Source organism: Gavia stellata, chromosome 14 (genome assembly GCF_030936135.1).
Source record: "Gavia stellata isolate bGavSte3 chromosome 14, bGavSte3.hap2, whole genome shotgun sequence".
Lineage (NCBI taxonomy): Eukaryota > Metazoa > Chordata > Aves > Gaviiformes > Gaviidae > Gavia > Gavia stellata.
In genome coordinates, this window is record NC_082607.1 from 22,289,425 (window position 1) to 22,307,650 (window position 18,226).

An 18,226-nucleotide genomic window follows, 5' to 3' on the forward strand; every position below is an offset into this window, starting at 1 on the left:
AAGAGGATGAAATTTCCCCCAAAGTAAAACCACTTTGTCTGTGTTCAGCTTACAAGTGATCTCTGTGGTTTCGGGTTTTTTCCCCCCCTTTTTTATTAAAAGGAAAGAAAGAAAAAATTAGTTAAATGACCTGAAAACAAAACTTTTGTTTCCGGCTGAACAGAACATTGTGTTTGACCCCAGCTGATTTTGTCTGGGTGGTTTTCTTTGTTTTGTTCTGTTTGCTTTTTTGGTTTTATTTTGCGCAGCACTACATACAAGGCTGCTGTGAAGTGGGTGCACAGCATTGTCCCCACGGTACCTCTGAGGAAGCAGATGCCAAGATGAAATGAGTGGCTAAAATCTCTCTGTGAGTAAATACCATGGCCAGGAATAGAATTAGGGTCACCGATTATCGGTCACCTGCCTAATCTCTAGCACACACACCCTGCTGCTCCATTGTAACCCGCTGTTAGGGCTGGGAATGCCAGCAGGGTGGAAGCAAATGGAATAGAAACCATGCAGTGGGATACTGTATGAATAGATGTTAAGAAAAATCACAGGGCACTTGACCTACCCTACAGGGAATTTTGTTGTTAAAATGGCAGTGCAGCTTGGTTTTGTTTTTTCTGACCTTGTCCTGTCACTTTTGCATGTATCTGTCTTCCCCTTGTAGGAAGAAAGCTGTCTTTTCCAGTCCTGTACTGCCTTTCCCAGATCTGTCATTCAACCCCGATGAGGCCAAGCTTTGGGGAAAAAAAAGGGTTTTCTCTCGTCTGTCTCTCCCCATCTTATTTTTTGTGGCTAAACAGAGTTCAAAAGCAAATGTGTAATGATGAACTGCTTAATTTTTAGCAGAGCAGGCAGTTTTCTAGGATTTTTGTCTCTGCCCCCTTTGCTTGCTTTTCAAAAGAGAAAAACAACAGTTAATATACCTGCAGGCTTGGCTGAGAGACGGCATGGAAACCACATGCTGCCACTTTGCGACTTCCCCCCACCACTCTGGTTTTTAAGGGCTGTCAGAGAGAGATTGCTGCTGCGAAGACGTGAGTTGAATGCTTCAGATTTTTCTGGCAAACACCAGCAGGCCCCCACCTTCCTCTTCCTAAAATTGCTTTGGCTACTTCCAACAAAATGAAAATAGCTCATCTGACTTTTTCATTAGGGGCTCTCCTGGGAGCACACAGAGGCTGAATGGAGGCTGGACTGCGGAGCTGCAAGTGTGCAGGCTTTGCATGATGTCAGTGAGAAAATTCTTCATAATTTGCTAATAATTAGTGTGCCGGAAAGGCCCACTGCAGTCTGTTTGTGCTGCTACGTTTTTTTCTTCTCTTTCATATATCTCCCAGAAAAAGTCAGTTGTTTCTCTGCTGCCTGTGTCTGATAAATGAGACTTGAAGGATAGACTGGAGCACTCTATCTCTTTGCCCTTGCTCTTCTCAGCTGAGTGTCCTGCCCACCCAAAGCATTGGCCACAGCCATTGCTGCCAGTACCCGGGAGGAAAGCAAAGCAATGGGCTTGGGGAGGAACACACTGGAACAGCGGTTCGATGGAGACAGGCTGTGGTTTGTTTGGGGGTTTCTAGCTTGCTTGGCTGGCCCAGGCGGTGGAAAATTAGATTTTCTATTTTGACTTTTCCTGAATGGGTCATCCTCCAAGGAGCTAGGCAGGAGGTGGATATGATACACAAAGGAAAACCAGTCCTGGCAGGATACTGAAGCATGCAGGCAAGGTGAAGGTAGATCATTTTATGTAGCCCTGCTTCTCGCATCTGGCTCAGCCCTTTAACCTAGTTGGGTTGCACCAATAATCCAAAGAAATTCATGTTTCTCACAGTGCAACAGCGACCAACTTAGAGATTTCAGTGGCCCTTCCATGCACAAAAGACTGTGGGAGCCTCCCCTCAGTCTTCAACTGGCTTTAATTGAGATCCATCACTCTAAGAGCTCGTTTTCTCTAAACTAGCATATCCCAAATGTATTAACCTCATCCTGAAGGCTCATTTCCCTCTTCAGACTATTTCTGGGACCGGTTGAGGTGATGGGGTATTGTTCACATGGATCACCACATATTTATTAACTTTTATGGAGATCACTGGGGACTCCTTTGATGTCAACTCATCCCTTGCAAGCCAAAGTAGGTCAGGCACAGAACTCCCTTTGCCTTTGCTTTTAAACCAAATATGAAGAGCTGGCCTGACTACAGAGTAGGGCATCATTAAGTGCTCTGGAGCTAATTCTCCCTAGTAACACATTGAGGTATAGCTGGTCACCTCACTGACGTAACAAGGAGCACATGGCAACGCACACGTGAATTCTCCATGCACCCCTTTTATTCCAGTCCTTACCCAGGAGAGAGGAAATTCATAAGGAGCCTGTGAGTTACTGCTGCTTATGGTAGAGGCTATTTCTGGCACTTAATCCTGCGTTTCTTATAGATACAACACAAGAGCTTGGGGGATCAAGGACTCTATGAGGAAATGTAATTTCAGTTGACTAGAGCAGCTGGAACCCAAAGCAATATTTGCTGGAAGACCCTTGAGGGAGCACAGGAGAGAAACTTTGGGACAAAGAAGAAAGGCAAAGTGGTGAAGGAGGTTATTCATCCCATTTTTGAATTAACTTACGCTTCAATATAATCTTCACTCACAATGTGGTGGTCAGAGCATGCTGACTGCTCCATAAGGGCTCAGCACGAACCCTGATACATGCAGATGACTTGTACAAGAGTGAGAATGAAATGCAGCCTGCTTGCCCATAAATAGATTTGAGGTTTTTTTGTTTATGTTTTGTTCTGAAACTGCTTTGTACTCCAGCCCGGAATAACTCTTTTCTCCCACATTTCTCCTTCTTGGCTGGCTCAGATGTGCAGCCACCAGCTGTTTGCTAGGATTGTTCCTTCTCCTTGCTCCCTCCCCTCCAAATTCTTCAGGACATTATTTTCTTGAAGCTTTTCTCAAGAAGAATTTAATCAAACAAAACAAAAACACAGCAACCCACCGCTTCTTGGACAGTGTTTGATGTGTAAATATGTAAAGAAGGAGTGTTTTGAAAATGCAATCAGCTACCTCCTGGGGACTTGAGTCCTACAGTGAGCCAAGGTGACTCCACAAGGGAGATACGTGCTCCCGCAAGATCAAATTCCAGCTGCAGTGGGAGCACGGGTGACAAGAGGCACAGCTAAGCCGATTCTTAAAGAGACATTTTTTGAATAGCAGCATGATTCTCCTCCAGGCCAGGCAGCATGCTTCTTCCGGCACATTATCAACCAGGTCCTCGCCTGGGGCCGGCATTGCTATCAGTTCCCACCCTGCAGCTCTGGGAGTTATTTGCCCATTTTGCTCCTTCTTGCCCTGTGGAGCTGAGATGATTGATACCTCTGCACTCTGCAGATACTCATCAGTTTTATGGCCGTATCAAACTTTGGGGGGAAATAGCTCTTAATATTTTACTCATTACTGTGGAGTGAAATACCTTGCACATACAGTGTACGCTTTATGACAGAACTACGGTGATTGCTACCAATTAAATATACGGGAGGTGACTCCAAGGAAAGCCCGCAGCAGTGCTGGTCTTCTAGAAGGTCAGGAGATACACTGCATATAAGCTCCTGTCCTGCAGGGCTCAAGGGGATGACTTCTTATCTTGTTCTCATCCTGCTTAAAGCGTTCTCTTCTGCTGCCATTATTATTGACTAAAATACACTGCAAAAATTAATATAGTGCAATTTAATGACTGAGTCCTGCTGCTATTTATAGTTTGTTCGTGAACAACAATTTACAACGCCATTAACTTTAAACTTCCTCTCCACCTAGTTCAAATTCGCAGTTGATGGGTTTGTCACAGCACGCTGACTGCCAGTTATACTATCCGTGATGCTCAGGAACATTAGCGATGTATTATTTTGAAGAGACTCACAGGAGAGGGGGCTGTATGCTTACTTATAATTTCTTCAGTGCAGTGCCCCCTTGCAGCAAAAGAAAACATATTCAAATGGCATTTATCTTCTCATTCAAAAGTCTATTTAAATAATTTTCTATCTTCTCTTTAATAGCATAGATCAGAACTCACTCGCTTTCACAGATGCAGCTCTGAAATTTAAAAGCCTGGCCCTGGCTTTTGGGGAGCAATGCAGTTACTCAAAAAGAAATGTTACTCCTCAGTAATAGGGAGCTGGTGCATGGTTAGGTACTCAGCATGAGGCTTATCGGGTGCTGAATTGCTGCAGGCTCCACCTTTCAGACATGATGCAAAACTGATGCTCCTACCACTGTGTTCGCTTGCAAGCCCAAGAGCATTTTTCCATCAAGTCTGCTAATCCCTGTGTTCAAATTCCAGCTTCAGTAACTGCAGGCTGCCTATGGTTCTACGCAGAGTCATTAATCACCCCTCCCAGCTCAGGGGTGGTTGTGTTTCGGTGGTGGGCCAGGTAATCCCTGCATAAAACAGCTAGAAAGTGTGTTTTGGTCTCCTTCTCCATGTTTAAGTGTCTGCTGAAACTCCAAGCAATTTAATCTATTCAGGTACAATACCAGGATTTCAGTCATGATGACCGGAGATAAAGTGTCAGGTTATTTGTTGAGGAGTTAAGGGGAAAATTCAAATCTGCGTTCAGTTTGGAGCTTCAGGATTTTTTTTTGAAAGTAAGGCAAATGATGCCCAGATCTGAAAAAGCAGTCCCTTTACTCTAACTGAAAGCACAAGAAAAAAGGCAGTTTGCTGATGTCGGATAAGCTTCAAGAGCAAAACTTGCCTTTTTTTGTCTCTACCCGCATGCATCTCACCAAAATGACCCTCTCCTTAGGCTGAGTGCTTCACAGACAGCATGTCAGGTTAGTGCTGCAGAGAAGAGCCTGGCAAAGGCAAGAGAGATTTCCTAGGTGTTTTGTGTCCGTCCTGTCTACAAGCAAGGCAAATATCCTCATTGTTTGCAGCCTTTAGCTTAAAAACAATGGCACTCTTTGGCAGATATTTCCCTTTGCTTGCTCTCGTTTCTGGGATGACTTTCTTTTACCAGAAGAGAAACGCTGTTCATTTTTCCTGTGCTTCGCCGCGCAACACTTTCTCCACTCGGGAACATTCCTGCAGCTGCTGGACTTCGCAGACTCTTGAGAAATGGCGGTTTTGCAATTAAATAATTATTCCTGATTGAAGTCTTTGTTGGCCTGATCCCTCAGAAAGGCTAACAATGAGCACCATGCTAGGCATGCAGTGTGTGTGAGAGACAGAATACCACATACTTGTACATACAATAAAGATGAAAGGCTTGTACTGTAGTTAAGAGCATGGGATGGTTTAATCCTGAAATAGCATCTTGCTGATACAAACAAGGTCTGTTTGTTTTTTATATGCCTATTTGGGGAATGGCTGCTCTTCAAGTAAACATTCTCTTTTGCATGCAAACACCAATATTTACCTTGACAAGATAGTTTATTATCATTCTTAATTTTCTCTTCCTTTGGATATTTCCGTTCTCTTAACAAGATGGCAAAACCATTGTATGGATAAACAATCTCAAGTGAACAAATTGCTGCAGCTTAACGCATTCCTCCTCATCAGCTGAGCTGCAGTACCTGGCCGTAAGCAAGTTCTTAGCTCTCTCCACTCCTAAATCACACCTTAGTTTATGTTTAGGGTGGTTTAAGGTGGTTTAAGCTACCGTATCTAGCTAGCATTTTTAATAGGCCGAATGTGCCTAAGTGACCAGTTCTCCATTTGTTAGGCATTATTCCTTTGTGAAAGGTGAAATGAGAAAAACACAAATGCTGGAAGTTACATGGTGCTACAGTACACAAGTATACAAAACAGGACAACTGAGAATATTTTTAGATGTAAAGAGGATTAGGAGAAAAGAATTCACCACAGAAAAGAAAGCAAACCTATCCCAATAACTTTATCTATCTCACTGCCTGAGTGAACCTCGGGAAATACAAAGGGAAGCAGAGCTAACTTTTGCTGAACTCCTACTTGGCCTCATGATTCAATCTCTGTTGCCAAATTCAATGGATTAAAAGAGGCAGTGGATGTGCAAAGAGACAATGTGGCTCTGTCTTCCATTATCCCAGCAAGGGAGATTAATAAATGTGATTCCACTATCTATTTTCCCTCTATGTCAAGTGAACCTGCTTCAGTGCACACCACAGTTCAGTTTTCTCCAGATTCCCCTGAAACTGAACCTGTCTCTCAAGTGCTCCCAGAAGATAAATGACAATACATAAAATACAGACTTAGAAAGTATTTCTGTAGCAGGATGATGGACAGACATAAAAGACAGGGGAGCTTATCTAGTTCCTTCCGTCAGCCCTCTTGGGACTTTTCCTGTCCTAACAGATGTTCTCCAGTGCTTTGCCCAAGCTAGTTTTAAATCTCAAGGCATAAAACTTCCATCACTTCTCTTGGGAAACTGTGCCCCTAGCTCTAAGACCTCATTGCTAGATATCCTCCCAAACTCCTATTAAAATTTGCGTCCTCTTAAGTTTGTTCACTTTCAAGCCATTTCTGCTTCTCTCTCTGGAGACTGTCCCGACACAAAGGTGCTGCAGGCTATTTCTGAGGTGCAATATCTCAGTGGAAAGTGACTTTAGATGACCTAATTTCACACTAACTCCTCATACCCAGCTCTCCATTCTCTTGCTTGAATTTAACACGTGGTGAAATGAGGTGGATCTTCAGTGGTTCCTAAGTAAGGTGGTAATCTATGCACAGTGCTATATCAGCTCTTATCAGCTAAACATGGGGAAATGTCACCCATTCCTGCTGACTGGTAAAGTAAGATCACACAAAAAATGAGAAGGAACCCAGTAGAAGCATTACAAACATCAAGTCCTTACCTGTCACTACCAGCTGCATGGTGAGGTTCTTATACAGGCCATATTTTGCATTGCTCAAGACGATGGTGTAGTTTCCAGCATGCTTTGGTCTCACATCTCTTATGCCCAGTCTGTACTTCATTGGATCCGGCTCATAGCAAGTGTGGTTATCCTTGATCAGTTTGCCGTCTTTGTACCTGTTTTGAAAGTCCCAACAAGGCTTATCATGTGCATGCATGCATGTTAGCCCTCAGAAAACCTACCTGTTACCCGAATTAGGGTGGGTAAAGAGTCATCCTTCGGAAACAGCAAGGGAAACAGATCTATAGTCACTGCTTGAATTGGACGTCTACTCCTTTTATCCTCCCCCACTCAAGCTGAGTAGCATCTGCAGTGCTATGGGATGGCTTCATCCAACAAACAGGAAAAAGATATTTTAATGGATCTGAATGAACAGTGCCTCTTGCATGCTCAACTGTGGTGAGAAATGTGCACCTAGATGCCCCCGAATTATGCTGGATGTGCAATACTAAGTGCAGGAAATCATGGATTAGCCAAAATTTATGTCATCAGTTTTAAAACAAGATACTAATTAAGCAGAATTGTCTTTCCATATGTATATATGACCATTTACTGTTTCTGAAAAAGCTAGCCTGTGGCCTAGAGAATTTACAGTCAATAGGAGGTCAGTGAGGAATCCATAGTCTTGAATCTTTGCTAGCTAAGAGTAGCATAGCAGAGTCTGCATGAGCAGACTCCTCTTCACTGCTAATGTGATATGCAGATTTGGGTTATGAATGTGCAATAGGCCAGGCTTTGCCACACACAGAGCTTTAGGCTTGGTGGAAGGAGAAGCTGGGGCATGTGTCCTACTGCCTGAGAATGCTGGAAACCTCCTTTACAGTCGTTTAAACAACTGTACTGAGAGACCTCCAACATCAACAACTGTAGCCCTGAACACGCAGGGAAGGCAGCTCGGGTGGTCCCAGGCAGCTACCAAGGCGCTCCACGCTGAGGCCCGAGAACAAAGCCTTGGCAGAGAAAAGGGAGACGGTCCCCACTTCAACTCACAAAAACATTTCCATCTCCTAAATAACAGCAACAATTAAAAATATCTCCTGGCAGCACTGATTTCACTGGTCTGACTGAGTGTTAGAGAATTTCACGTTATTTTGCTGTGAGAAAAAATGCAGCAAACCCATCCCTGACCAACACCTTTTGTGGACTGCCAGGCCCCCCGAGTGGCACTCAGCTGGCCAAGGAAAAGTGCACTGTGCGGGTGCTAACTCACCCGAGCTACCTTCTCTGCCAGGACAGGCAAACCCATGCCAGCTGTCCTATGGGATTTCACATAGTTGAAGATGTATAAGGTGTCAGATGGGGTTGCTAAAGACCCCCTGTAGAACGAAGCATAGAAAAAGGAGCAACAGAGAGGACAAGTGATGAAAGGGTAAAGAGAGAAATTAATGTCTTCTGGGGTTGCTGACATGTTGCCCCTCCTATTAAGTTGATCCATTACAGTCCTTGTGGAGCCTTTAGTTAGCTCGGGAGGATTCACTGCATTGTCTGCAAGGATCTGACATTGCTGGTGGTACAGGATTGGAGAGAATTATTTAAAAGTTATGAAGAGAAACAATTTCTCATGTTGAGAATGTGTCCTGCAGCTTTCTGTTATGCACTGCCTCCTTGCAAACTGACCACCCCTAATGGTGGTAAACTGGCAACTCTTTCCCAATAGCTTTCTACTTGAGTCTTCCAAGTAGTTCTGTGTCCAGGGTAAATGAAACTCCCATTTTTCCTGTAGGGACCTTTTCTGCATGACTAGGAGAGAAAAATATCATGGGAAAAAGGTATGGCTTGCCCAGCTTCATAGAGCGTATGTCAGCACAGAAGGGAGTCACATCTCCTTAGCTGAACTGTGAGACCACAGCTGTGAGCGTTCCCAGCTCTCATCTTTTATCTGTGTGGTAAGGACCAGTGAAAATCTGTTCTAGACAGGAGCCCAAAATAAGGGCGCGTATTCCTGATTTTGCTCAAGATGATGGTACTCACCAGGTGACGCTTGGACGAGGAAAGGCGTCCACCTTTGCAGCTAGTTTCAGTGACTTGTGTCCTGATGTAATCTCGTAGTAAGGCCCTTTCTTATGCGAAACCGTAATGAAAGGTTTGTCTGGAAAGAGAAATGAGGAGGAGGAGAAGTAATGGCAGATCTGCCACGGTACAGTACTCACATCTTTGGGTTGCGTTGTGTCTAGCCTGGATTTTTTGCGCTACAGATCTGCAGAAGCTGCAGACAACCAAATGGAATGACAAGCTGTTACCGCAGTTCCCCTGCAAAGCCCAACCACAGCCAGGAAGGTCTATCTCCAAGTGAAGGACTTTATATTTAAAGCAGAGAATATGCATCTGCATTGCCCCTGGAGCTGTGTATAAAAATGCCTGGGGTATCTCTTGTCCATGTGAATGCCAGCAGGCCAGATTTTCCAGGGCATCAGCAACCACACTTGGTGCCAGCTTTTTCAGAACAGTTCAGCTCCCTGTTAATCCATGTCCTCAGACATGTCTCACTCTTGAACTCTAGGCTAAAGTTTCTTTGAAAATACAGTGCTGGGTGCTGCCTCTCTCATAGATTGATTAGAGATTATAGATGATTAATGGTTGTTTTAACTAGTTGGCATTCTTCCTAACGCCACCTGCATATCAACAGATTTAATAATGTGGCATTATCCTTTAAGTTTAACAGTCTTGGTTCTTGGGTATTCTGGTTTAGCTGCAGAACTTACCATATACTGTAACTGTGACATTGGCCTCCAGCCTTGTTACGTTGAATGTTTTGCATACATACAGGCCTCCGTCTTGCATGGTGACGTTTTCAATTGTCAGGCTACTGCCAACTTTATACACCATGCCACTCTGGTCTATTGTTCTTCTAGGATAAGGGTGCTGGAAGTCAGAAAAAAGGGGGTCAAAAAGCAGCATAAAGTGGATTAATTAGTTCATCCTTTCAAAGTCTGCCAATAAAGAAAAGCAGTGATTCATATCAAAATTATCATATCTCCCCATCACTGAAATAAATAATATAAAAGACAAATCAGCAGGAAGAGCTCTTGTGTGAGGTTTCATTATCAAGTCTAATAAGAGAGAGAAACAGAGTGGAACTGTGGCGCTTCTCTACGGAAATCTGGGCAGGCAGGTAAGTAAGGGGATGCATCGCAGATCAGCCCTTCGCAGGGACCAAATCCCAGGGATCTCAGTGCAAAACTGCTGTTGGCATCTGTAGGGCCAGAGTTGTGCTTTGGTTTTGGTTTTTTTTTTTTTTTTTTTTTTGTCACAGTCAGTATTCTTCTGTCTTAAAAAACTCCTACTTTCTAAAAGAAATATATTATGATGTAAATAGAATATATTATGACAGCCAAGTGTAGAATTTTAGAAAGCAATTATCGCTTCTGATAGGATTTTTGAACCCAGAGATTTGGCCAAGATATTTTACATTTGTAATGTTACAAATCTAAGGAGGGTTCACAGAAAAACAACCGTCTTCCATCATATGGGGTTCAAGAAACAAAATTCAGTAACACCATATTGCTTGCACCTAAATTCTATGTTATATTTTCTGTAGTTCCTTCATCAAAACAAAATCAGACATTCTTTCTTTAAGTAAACAAAATAAGTCAAAAATAATCCATTTTTAGGAATCACATTTAACACTTTTCCAAGACGCTTAGGTGCTTCTTTGAAATGTATATTTTGCTGAGCTAAAAAGAAAAAAAGCGATCATTTTAACTCCAAGTGTCAAATAGAACCATGAGTAGTATCTCAGATAAATGAACTGATTTGGAAAACACTCCTTCTTCCTCTGTTTCTCCTTAGGAGAACTGAAAGGTTTTAGTACATCAAACCAAATGCTCAGTCTCTTGCATGTTTCTACTTCAAATTTGGCATTTTTGGATTGCATTCCACAGAAAGCTCAAGAACCTGCACTCAGAATTTAAATTTCATTCTTTGGTGGAGATTTCAGCAGATACCATTTCACTTTTTCCTACTTAATAAATGCCAAGGTGGGTGAGCAGACTGACAACTTGCAACCTTCATGGCTGCCTTTGAGACTTGCCACTGTGAGCTGGGATCAACAAAGAGGCCAGAAAAAATGAGACAGCTATTCTTCCCAACAAGAAACATACACTCCTGGCTTTTCTTGCAAGCGTATATTTAGCCTGAGATTTGCAGTTTAATTTGCAGGTTCAAGATGGTCAGATAAGTTTTAGATTCATCCAAACTAAAAATACAATCAATTGTAGGCTTACAAATGGTTGGCTATATTTCAGAATAAGTAGTAGTTAGGGTTTACTCAGCCGTGTGAACAGATCTTTCTTTCTGGTAGGGGAGACCGCATGAAAGCAGAATACTGATTTTTCATCCACTCACTCTCCCATTAGGACATGTCCATATGAACTCAATGCGCCCGTTGATGAAGGTTTCTGCTCTGCATTCCAAATAGAGAGTTTCTCCGACCAGCAGTTTTTTGGGAGTTGCTTTCAGAGCCAGGTTCTGTACTCTCCCCTCTGAAATGAAAAAAGCAAAGGTATAACCACGCAGCACTCTCTGCATCAATCACACTTAAGATGAAATCCGCACTCCGATTGCCTCTCTAACATCCGCTCCTTTCACAGTTTCCAAAACACCTCACTTCTGTCATTTCTATGGAAATTGTTGGAAATGTCCACACAATGGAAACATTCAAAAAACATGTAGATGTGGCATGTGTTCAAAAAACGTGTAGATGTGTAGACGTGGCGCTGCGGGACATGGTTTAGTGGGCATGGTGGGGTTGGGTTGATGGTTGGACTTGATGATCTTACAGGTCTTTTCCAACCTTAATGACTCTGTGATTCTGTGATTAGTTCAGTTGTATGAATGCCTGAACATCAGCCAATCAAACTACATGATCATGTGGACACAGGAATTTATGAATTACTTTTCTTGTGTTTGCCATGTTTGGCTCCAACCCTCACTCATCAGCTCCACAGCCATCCTCAGAAAAAGTTTTCAAAAGCGACTCATCTGTTTGAGTGCCTCAACATTTGCATGTCGGAGAGAGAATTAATTTCTGTAAAATGTGAAACACGTTTCTCCGGCCCTCTGATGATCAGCTACCTTTCCTTTCTGAATGGGACCCCAAATCTTGGTCCTACATATTTATTGATGCCTGAAATACATCAACTCTGACATAAGCCGGCATCATGTCTATGGTGCCCCATGCCAAACACACATCTGACACCGCACAGTAACCCATTATAGAGTAAGGTATTGCCTGCGTTCTTTTGGGCTAGAGAGGGGTGACCTAATGGGGATTTTAGCTTTGCATTCGTCATTCTAGTAAAAAATAATTACTCCAACAATGAAGAAAAAGAGACAGAGAGATTTACAGGACTCTTATTTGGCTGCCCTACAAGTTTACCAGCCTGTTGTTTAAAGCTGAGTGCTAATTGTATAGAAGGATGCCATGATCTAATGGGAATGAAGTCACAATAAACTCTCCTCTGTCAAAAATATAATACATGAGGAGAGAAAGAAAATACATTGAAAACAAAGGCAAAATATGTTCTAATTGGCTTCATATAAATCCCCAGCACTCAAAAATTTAATGTTTAGTTGCTTCAAATTCAGATTTTAATTCTGAGCAGAAGCTCAACTCTGAGTACAAGGGAAAGGGTATAGTAAGTCACCAAGAGAAACCATATAAAAAGCAAAGATTTGAATCAGCAGTTTAATATGACTTTTATACCACGATCTTGTGTGTTTAATGACCAGAAGCAATAAGAAAGCTACTGTTTGGTTTATCCTAAACCAGCAGTTGTTTTAATGTAAATATAGCTCAATCCAAGCAAACAAAGCCTTGGTGGGGTTTGAATAAAATACTCCTGGTTTGCACCACCTCAACACTTGGTAATTTTTCAAAACCAGGAGTGGATCAAATCCAAGTTCTATTGAATAGGAAAAAAGGGGAAGAATGAGTTTGTTTTTAGTGTTCCAGCTTGGACTTGGTACAGATACATACCAATTAGATATATCAAATATAATAGAGGCTAACCAAGAAATAATACCCAGGGGCTTAGCTATGAAATAGAAACATTGTGGTTGTTTCTTGGCGCACAGTAGTCACTCACCCAATCTCTGTGCTAGGTAATATGAGGTAAACACACTTCCATTGACATTTGCAGTGCATGTGAGTACTCCAGAGTAAACAAAAGAATGCGAGGGGATGATGAATCCTCTTCGTGGGTCCCACTCCACCCCCTTGAAGTTCATCTCTACCGAATAAGGATACTGAAAGAGAACAGACAGGCAGGAGGCTTGTGAGACATTCCCTTTCCCCTCAGACCATAGAGGCAACCAGCCAAGGCTGTTCTGCTTTAGAAGCGGGGTAGATATTTGACCTGTCAGGGTGGTTGGTGGTCTCATTCCACACATATCTTAAGCAACATCAACATAAGCAAATAGAAAAGCCCTCCCTAAGGTATGACTGTCTTTGAAATCCAAAACTTGGGCATCATAACTGGGGCTTTTGACTCAGTAGCCCCAGTCCTCTTGGATCTTAGGCAAGATACCATGCTACCCATTGTAGGTCCCATTTCCCTCAGCTCTTTACTGGAAATAATTATGGCTATCTTATATGAATTTTGTAGGGTAATATTTTTGGAAGTGTTTAAGGACAAAACTTGCTTCTCCTAATGCTGCATGTAGCTACCACATGTTTTCCTGGGATCTCACAGTACTTGAAAAATATGTGTGAAGTTAGACCTCAAAAAACCAGAATTATTCATGTCACTAACTCACCTGACGGCAGTCATCTATAAGCTATGGTCTATGGCTAGTCACCAGATTCTCTCTATGTCACAGAAAGGGATGAGTCACTTTCAAAGGAGCCTAGTGATTTCCACTAGGAACGGAAGCAGCCTGGATGACTTAAGATGGCAAATCATAGGATGGAAGAAATAAGGGGACTTAGTAACAGAGACATTTTTTGTCCGAAATTCATAAATACTGGTAATGTTCTGAGATTCTTGAAAAAACAGTATTTGTAAATTCTCCTTATGAGGAAGAAGTGAGGACACAAAAGGCAAATGTGGAAAATAAACTAGAGCAGAATTTAATAAGAATCAATGCTCCGTGTACCCTTGGACAGCACCAATGTTAAGCAGGTTAGCTTTTGCTGGTGGGAATAATTAATTTATTATTATTATTAACACACAGGGAAATCATCTGTTTACTAGAGAAAATGCAATTTACTTTCCAATCATTTTGAAAACCCTGGATTATAACGTAGAAAAGAAATAAGTGGAATTAAATGCAGACAGATAACTCAGGAGCCTGTAAAAGAGCAGATGACTGAAATTCACCCATTTCAGCCTGTTTGCAGGCAGGTGAATGGGAGCACAGGCTGCAGGTCTGCCTTTTGCAGCAGGACACAGGGAGGCTCGTTAGGACTGAAGGTGCACGGCAGGAGTGTTGAGATCACTTTTGGCTGAAAAACGAAGGGTTTGGGGAAGCCTCAGTGAGCCTACAGTTGCCACATGATAACTAACTTTATTTGCACAGTGCTTTTCCCTCCTTCTTGTCATATATTGGCTTCTCAAAGATGAGGCAAGTTAATGTTTTCCTTTTCAGACCTACCTTGGTTTAGCTTTTGGAGCTAACCAAGGGAAGAGCTGCACTAGAGACCACAAGTGGGAATTTCCCCAGTGACATAATAGTTTAGCTTTTATTCTTGTTGTTACGCAGCATGCAATTTATTTTTCTGTCTCCAAACAAACAGTAGTCTTGTATGGCAGTGTGCTTTAAATAGGTTTCAGTTTAAATAATACTCCTGTTCCAAAGAAATTTCAGCTCCAGGCTTTGAAAGCTGATGCTCATAGCTCTCATATGAATACACAATTGATCAGGTTGGCATTGTTTTAGGTCGCTTGTTATTACATATTCAGCACGTATCAAAGACAAAGGAATGATGTCTGTGGGGCAGTGACTGGTGATGTTGCTGTGGGGAAGCAGGCACAGCGAGACAGTTGCTTTCTTTTGGAAGTGCAGTTCTCTTCTGACAGTAATAGGAAACATGGATCTCATGTAAATACTTTTGAAGTAATCAAGCTGGGGCATCTCTGTTCAGAATCATTAGGAAAATTCAGGAAAATTACAGAAAAATATCTGAGACCTGAGGTTTAATCATGCTTTAACCACCATGAAGGTCAAAGCTGTAAGTGGCAAATGCACACTGGACCAGATCAGTGACTAAACAGATCTGACAAGACTGAAAATGCTTTTTTGCCCAGAATTAAAATCATATCAAGTATAATTAAAAGTTTGAATTTTGTGTCTTAGCATGGGTTTATTAATAACAAAGATGATATGTAGAGTTAACTGGGATCTGTTCAGTATTAGCAAGAGGTGCCTTTCCCCATACATATTTAAAGGCCAGAGAGTGCAATGATTTTAAAGTATAATGGTAACATAAGGAACTTAATTTACAGTGGAAAAAAGTACATTTTCTACAAGAATAATAAAATGTGATAAAGCTGAACTTCATGGTTTGGCAGCTCTGCTCCCTGATGGCTAGGGGAAAGGGAAAGAAAAAATAACCCTACTCAGGAGGCCCTTTTCAACACTACACACATCTTAAACATCTTTATAAAATATTCAAAAATATATACTTAAACAATCAAACAAAAAGCATCAATGCTGCTTGAAGGAAATCACTGTGGCTTTCCTCCCTTTGAAGTTCGTTGTCTGTTGGAGATTAAATTTGGAAGAAGAGGATGTTCTAAATTTGTCTGATCGCCTTATTCACCTCTCCCCCGCCATCCTTACCTCCACCCCTCTCCCGCCTCGCTTCCTCTCCGCATGGGAAGCCGCCACCTTGGCTCCACACGACGCTATGAAATTCCCAGACAGGGCGAAACAAGCGGTGACTTTCTGTAGATGGAGCCCGGGGCTGGCGGCTCCGGAGCCAACACACGCCTCCCAAAGCGCATCCCCTCGAGTGCTCACAGCCTCAGGAGGGTTCCTTTGGGGAGCGGCACTCAACATCTACATCCCTGCCCTGCAGTCCAGCTGCTCTCCCTTGAAGGGGAAAAAATCTTTTGGGGGACAATTTTCTTTGCAATTCAAAAGGGAGATTTCAGTGGAGATTTCATTCCAGCAGCAGCTTGCAGCAAGGTAAAGGACTTCAGTTTGTGTTTGAAGAAATTACCGGGAGCGATTTTAGCTGTCGAGCAGGGAAAGCAGGGCTGCCTCTAAGTAAGGGAATAAATGTGGAGGTCTGCTTGGTCGAGGTTCCAAGGCCACTTCTAGGCTCATGTGACTGTGCCAAAGTCAGCAGCAGTACTCCAGCAATAAATTTGGCTAAAATAAGATGGGGATGTTGCATTTTTATAGCCAAGGAGGAGAAGGTGATAACACTTATCCAGGCTAAAGTGATAAGCTGTAACTGGAGAGGAGCCTTATTCCCCCCCTTTTAACCCCTACTGACAAAATTTAAAAATAGAGAACTGCTAAAGCGATAAGGCCAGTGCTGTCCCTCTGCACGTCTACTGGGAATTTGCCATTGGTCTCAGCAGGAGCCGGGGCACTGTTTCAGGCCTCCGTGATTTCACATGCTGTCTCCCAGGAGAAGGAGACATCTAACAACTAAGACATCTAACTGCTAAGAGGAGCAGGGGTCCTCAGACCCCTCTACCAGCACAGCATCAGCCTATCTGCGTGTGCTCCACTATCGTACCATATCCAGCAGAACAACCTCGCCTCTCATGGCCCCTCCAGAACAAGCTGTGGAAAAGGGGCAGAGGCAGACGATGAGCTCTTGTAGGACAAGAGGTAAAAGGTAGGATAGGAGCCAGGAGACCTATGTTCTGTTTCTCACTCTGTGATAGACTTCTCTATAGAGCAATTCTAAAGCCCTTTAAATGAGTGACTAGGTCTCCATTGATAGAGGAAGGCCCAGGCTTTAAATTTCCATTTTTTTTATACAAAATGGCCTTGGTCTCCACAGACCATTCTGTAACCTTGACATTCAGGTGTAACTGCGGCTGAAGGGATGGATGCTGCAGCCATTTATTCCTGAGGCTGAAGCTTGGTTTAAATTTATGAAGTCAAGTAGACATGGGCAACTGTTCTGAGGAGATTCAAGGTATGAGAGATAAGCTTTCATGAGAATAGCTAATAGCCAGGTGTTATACAAAGAATTTTGAAGAAAAATAGTGCCTTGTCATCTATCTTTGCCAATTTATGGAGGAACAACAAGCCACAAGATAAGAAAAATATGTGATAAACAGCCTAATCCCCAAAACACCCTTGTACACTGTTCAATAGGAACACACTGCAAGAGCAGGACTGTTCTTCTGGATTTTCAGTGTCTTCACTATTTTTTTTCTGAAACTTACCTTGCTTCATACATTTTATTTTGTATATTTACCCATTGTGTGGGCAGCCCAGACCTCTGAATTGTTTGAGTTTCTCTGAAACAGTCACTTACCTGGGTAAGCTTGGGTTTGATATCTGGCGAAGTAACTCGGCAAGGGACAACAACCGTTTTCTTAGCATTTAAAATGTAGATTATTTCGGGATGTTCCGGGTGAATCTCCACAAAAGGATTTCTGTAGTCTGCAGGGAAAAGGACATTGATTTGCAAAACTGCTCTGTTACTGATCAATGACCAGAAGGGCACTGTAATCCTAGTGGCTGGCTGCCCAGAGAAAGCCCACTGCAGCCTGAGACAAGAGATCTGGTCACATCTTGCTTGTTTGCAAATGCCAGTGTCATCTAGGGATTATAGCCAATGACGAAGAATCGGAATACCCCATTTCTAACCCTATTTTACCAGTTTGCAGTGTAATCTTGTAAAAACTCCTTTTCTTATCCATGCCCTGTCTGTAAAAATGAAGTTAATAAATCAGCTGCAGAGGTCTTCATGGCAGTGGAGTTAGCTCTTTCCCCAGTGCTCTGAATGTCTTTCATAGGCGATATTACACCTCAGCACTCCTGAATTCCACAGCAGTTAAGTGTTACAATAGGTTTACAGCAGTTAAGGAAAAGCTAGTGAAAAAAAAAAAGCTTGTTTTCTGTAAATGAGCACCTCTAGAACACTGCAGAAAGCATGCAAAAAGGGGATGTAGACCCACGATACTCAAAGCTAGGCAAGAATAATCTGTTTAACCTAACAGTGAAGTAACTTGGTCACACTCTTGGGGAACTGTGGGATTTTCTACAGATCTGCTACATTAAATCAGACTGGATATACATATACAATAAAAATAAACAGAAGTCTGAGGCAGTTTAAGTTAATAAAGCTTCTGAGTCTCATTCACTGGTTTTTCATTGTATGAATACAGTGATGGTCATCAGAAAATTAAAATAATGCTTGGGAAATCCTAAAACCTTCACGATTT

At 42.4% G+C, this 18,226-nt stretch overlaps 1 protein-coding gene across 1 annotated transcript in view; it reads right to left on the reverse strand.

Annotated features, from left to right (window-relative positions):
* Window positions 1-18,226, reverse strand: part of LOC104257880 (vascular endothelial growth factor receptor kdr-like) — a 140,420-nt gene that overhangs the window by 67,879 nt on the left and 54,315 nt on the right. Inside the window, exons 4-9 of the mRNA XM_059824618.1 lie at window positions 17,314-17,441; window positions 12,956-13,115; window positions 11,214-11,350; window positions 9,572-9,731; window positions 8,841-8,958; window positions 6,810-6,985 (exon numbers count right to left, since the gene is read on the reverse strand). Of these exons, the coding sequence (XP_059680601.1) occupies window positions 6,810-6,985; window positions 8,841-8,958; window positions 9,572-9,731; window positions 11,214-11,350; window positions 12,956-13,115; window positions 17,314-17,441 (879 nt within the window). The remainder of the gene's footprint in view (window positions 1-6,809; window positions 6,986-8,840; window positions 8,959-9,571; window positions 9,732-11,213; window positions 11,351-12,955; window positions 13,116-17,313; window positions 17,442-18,226) is intronic.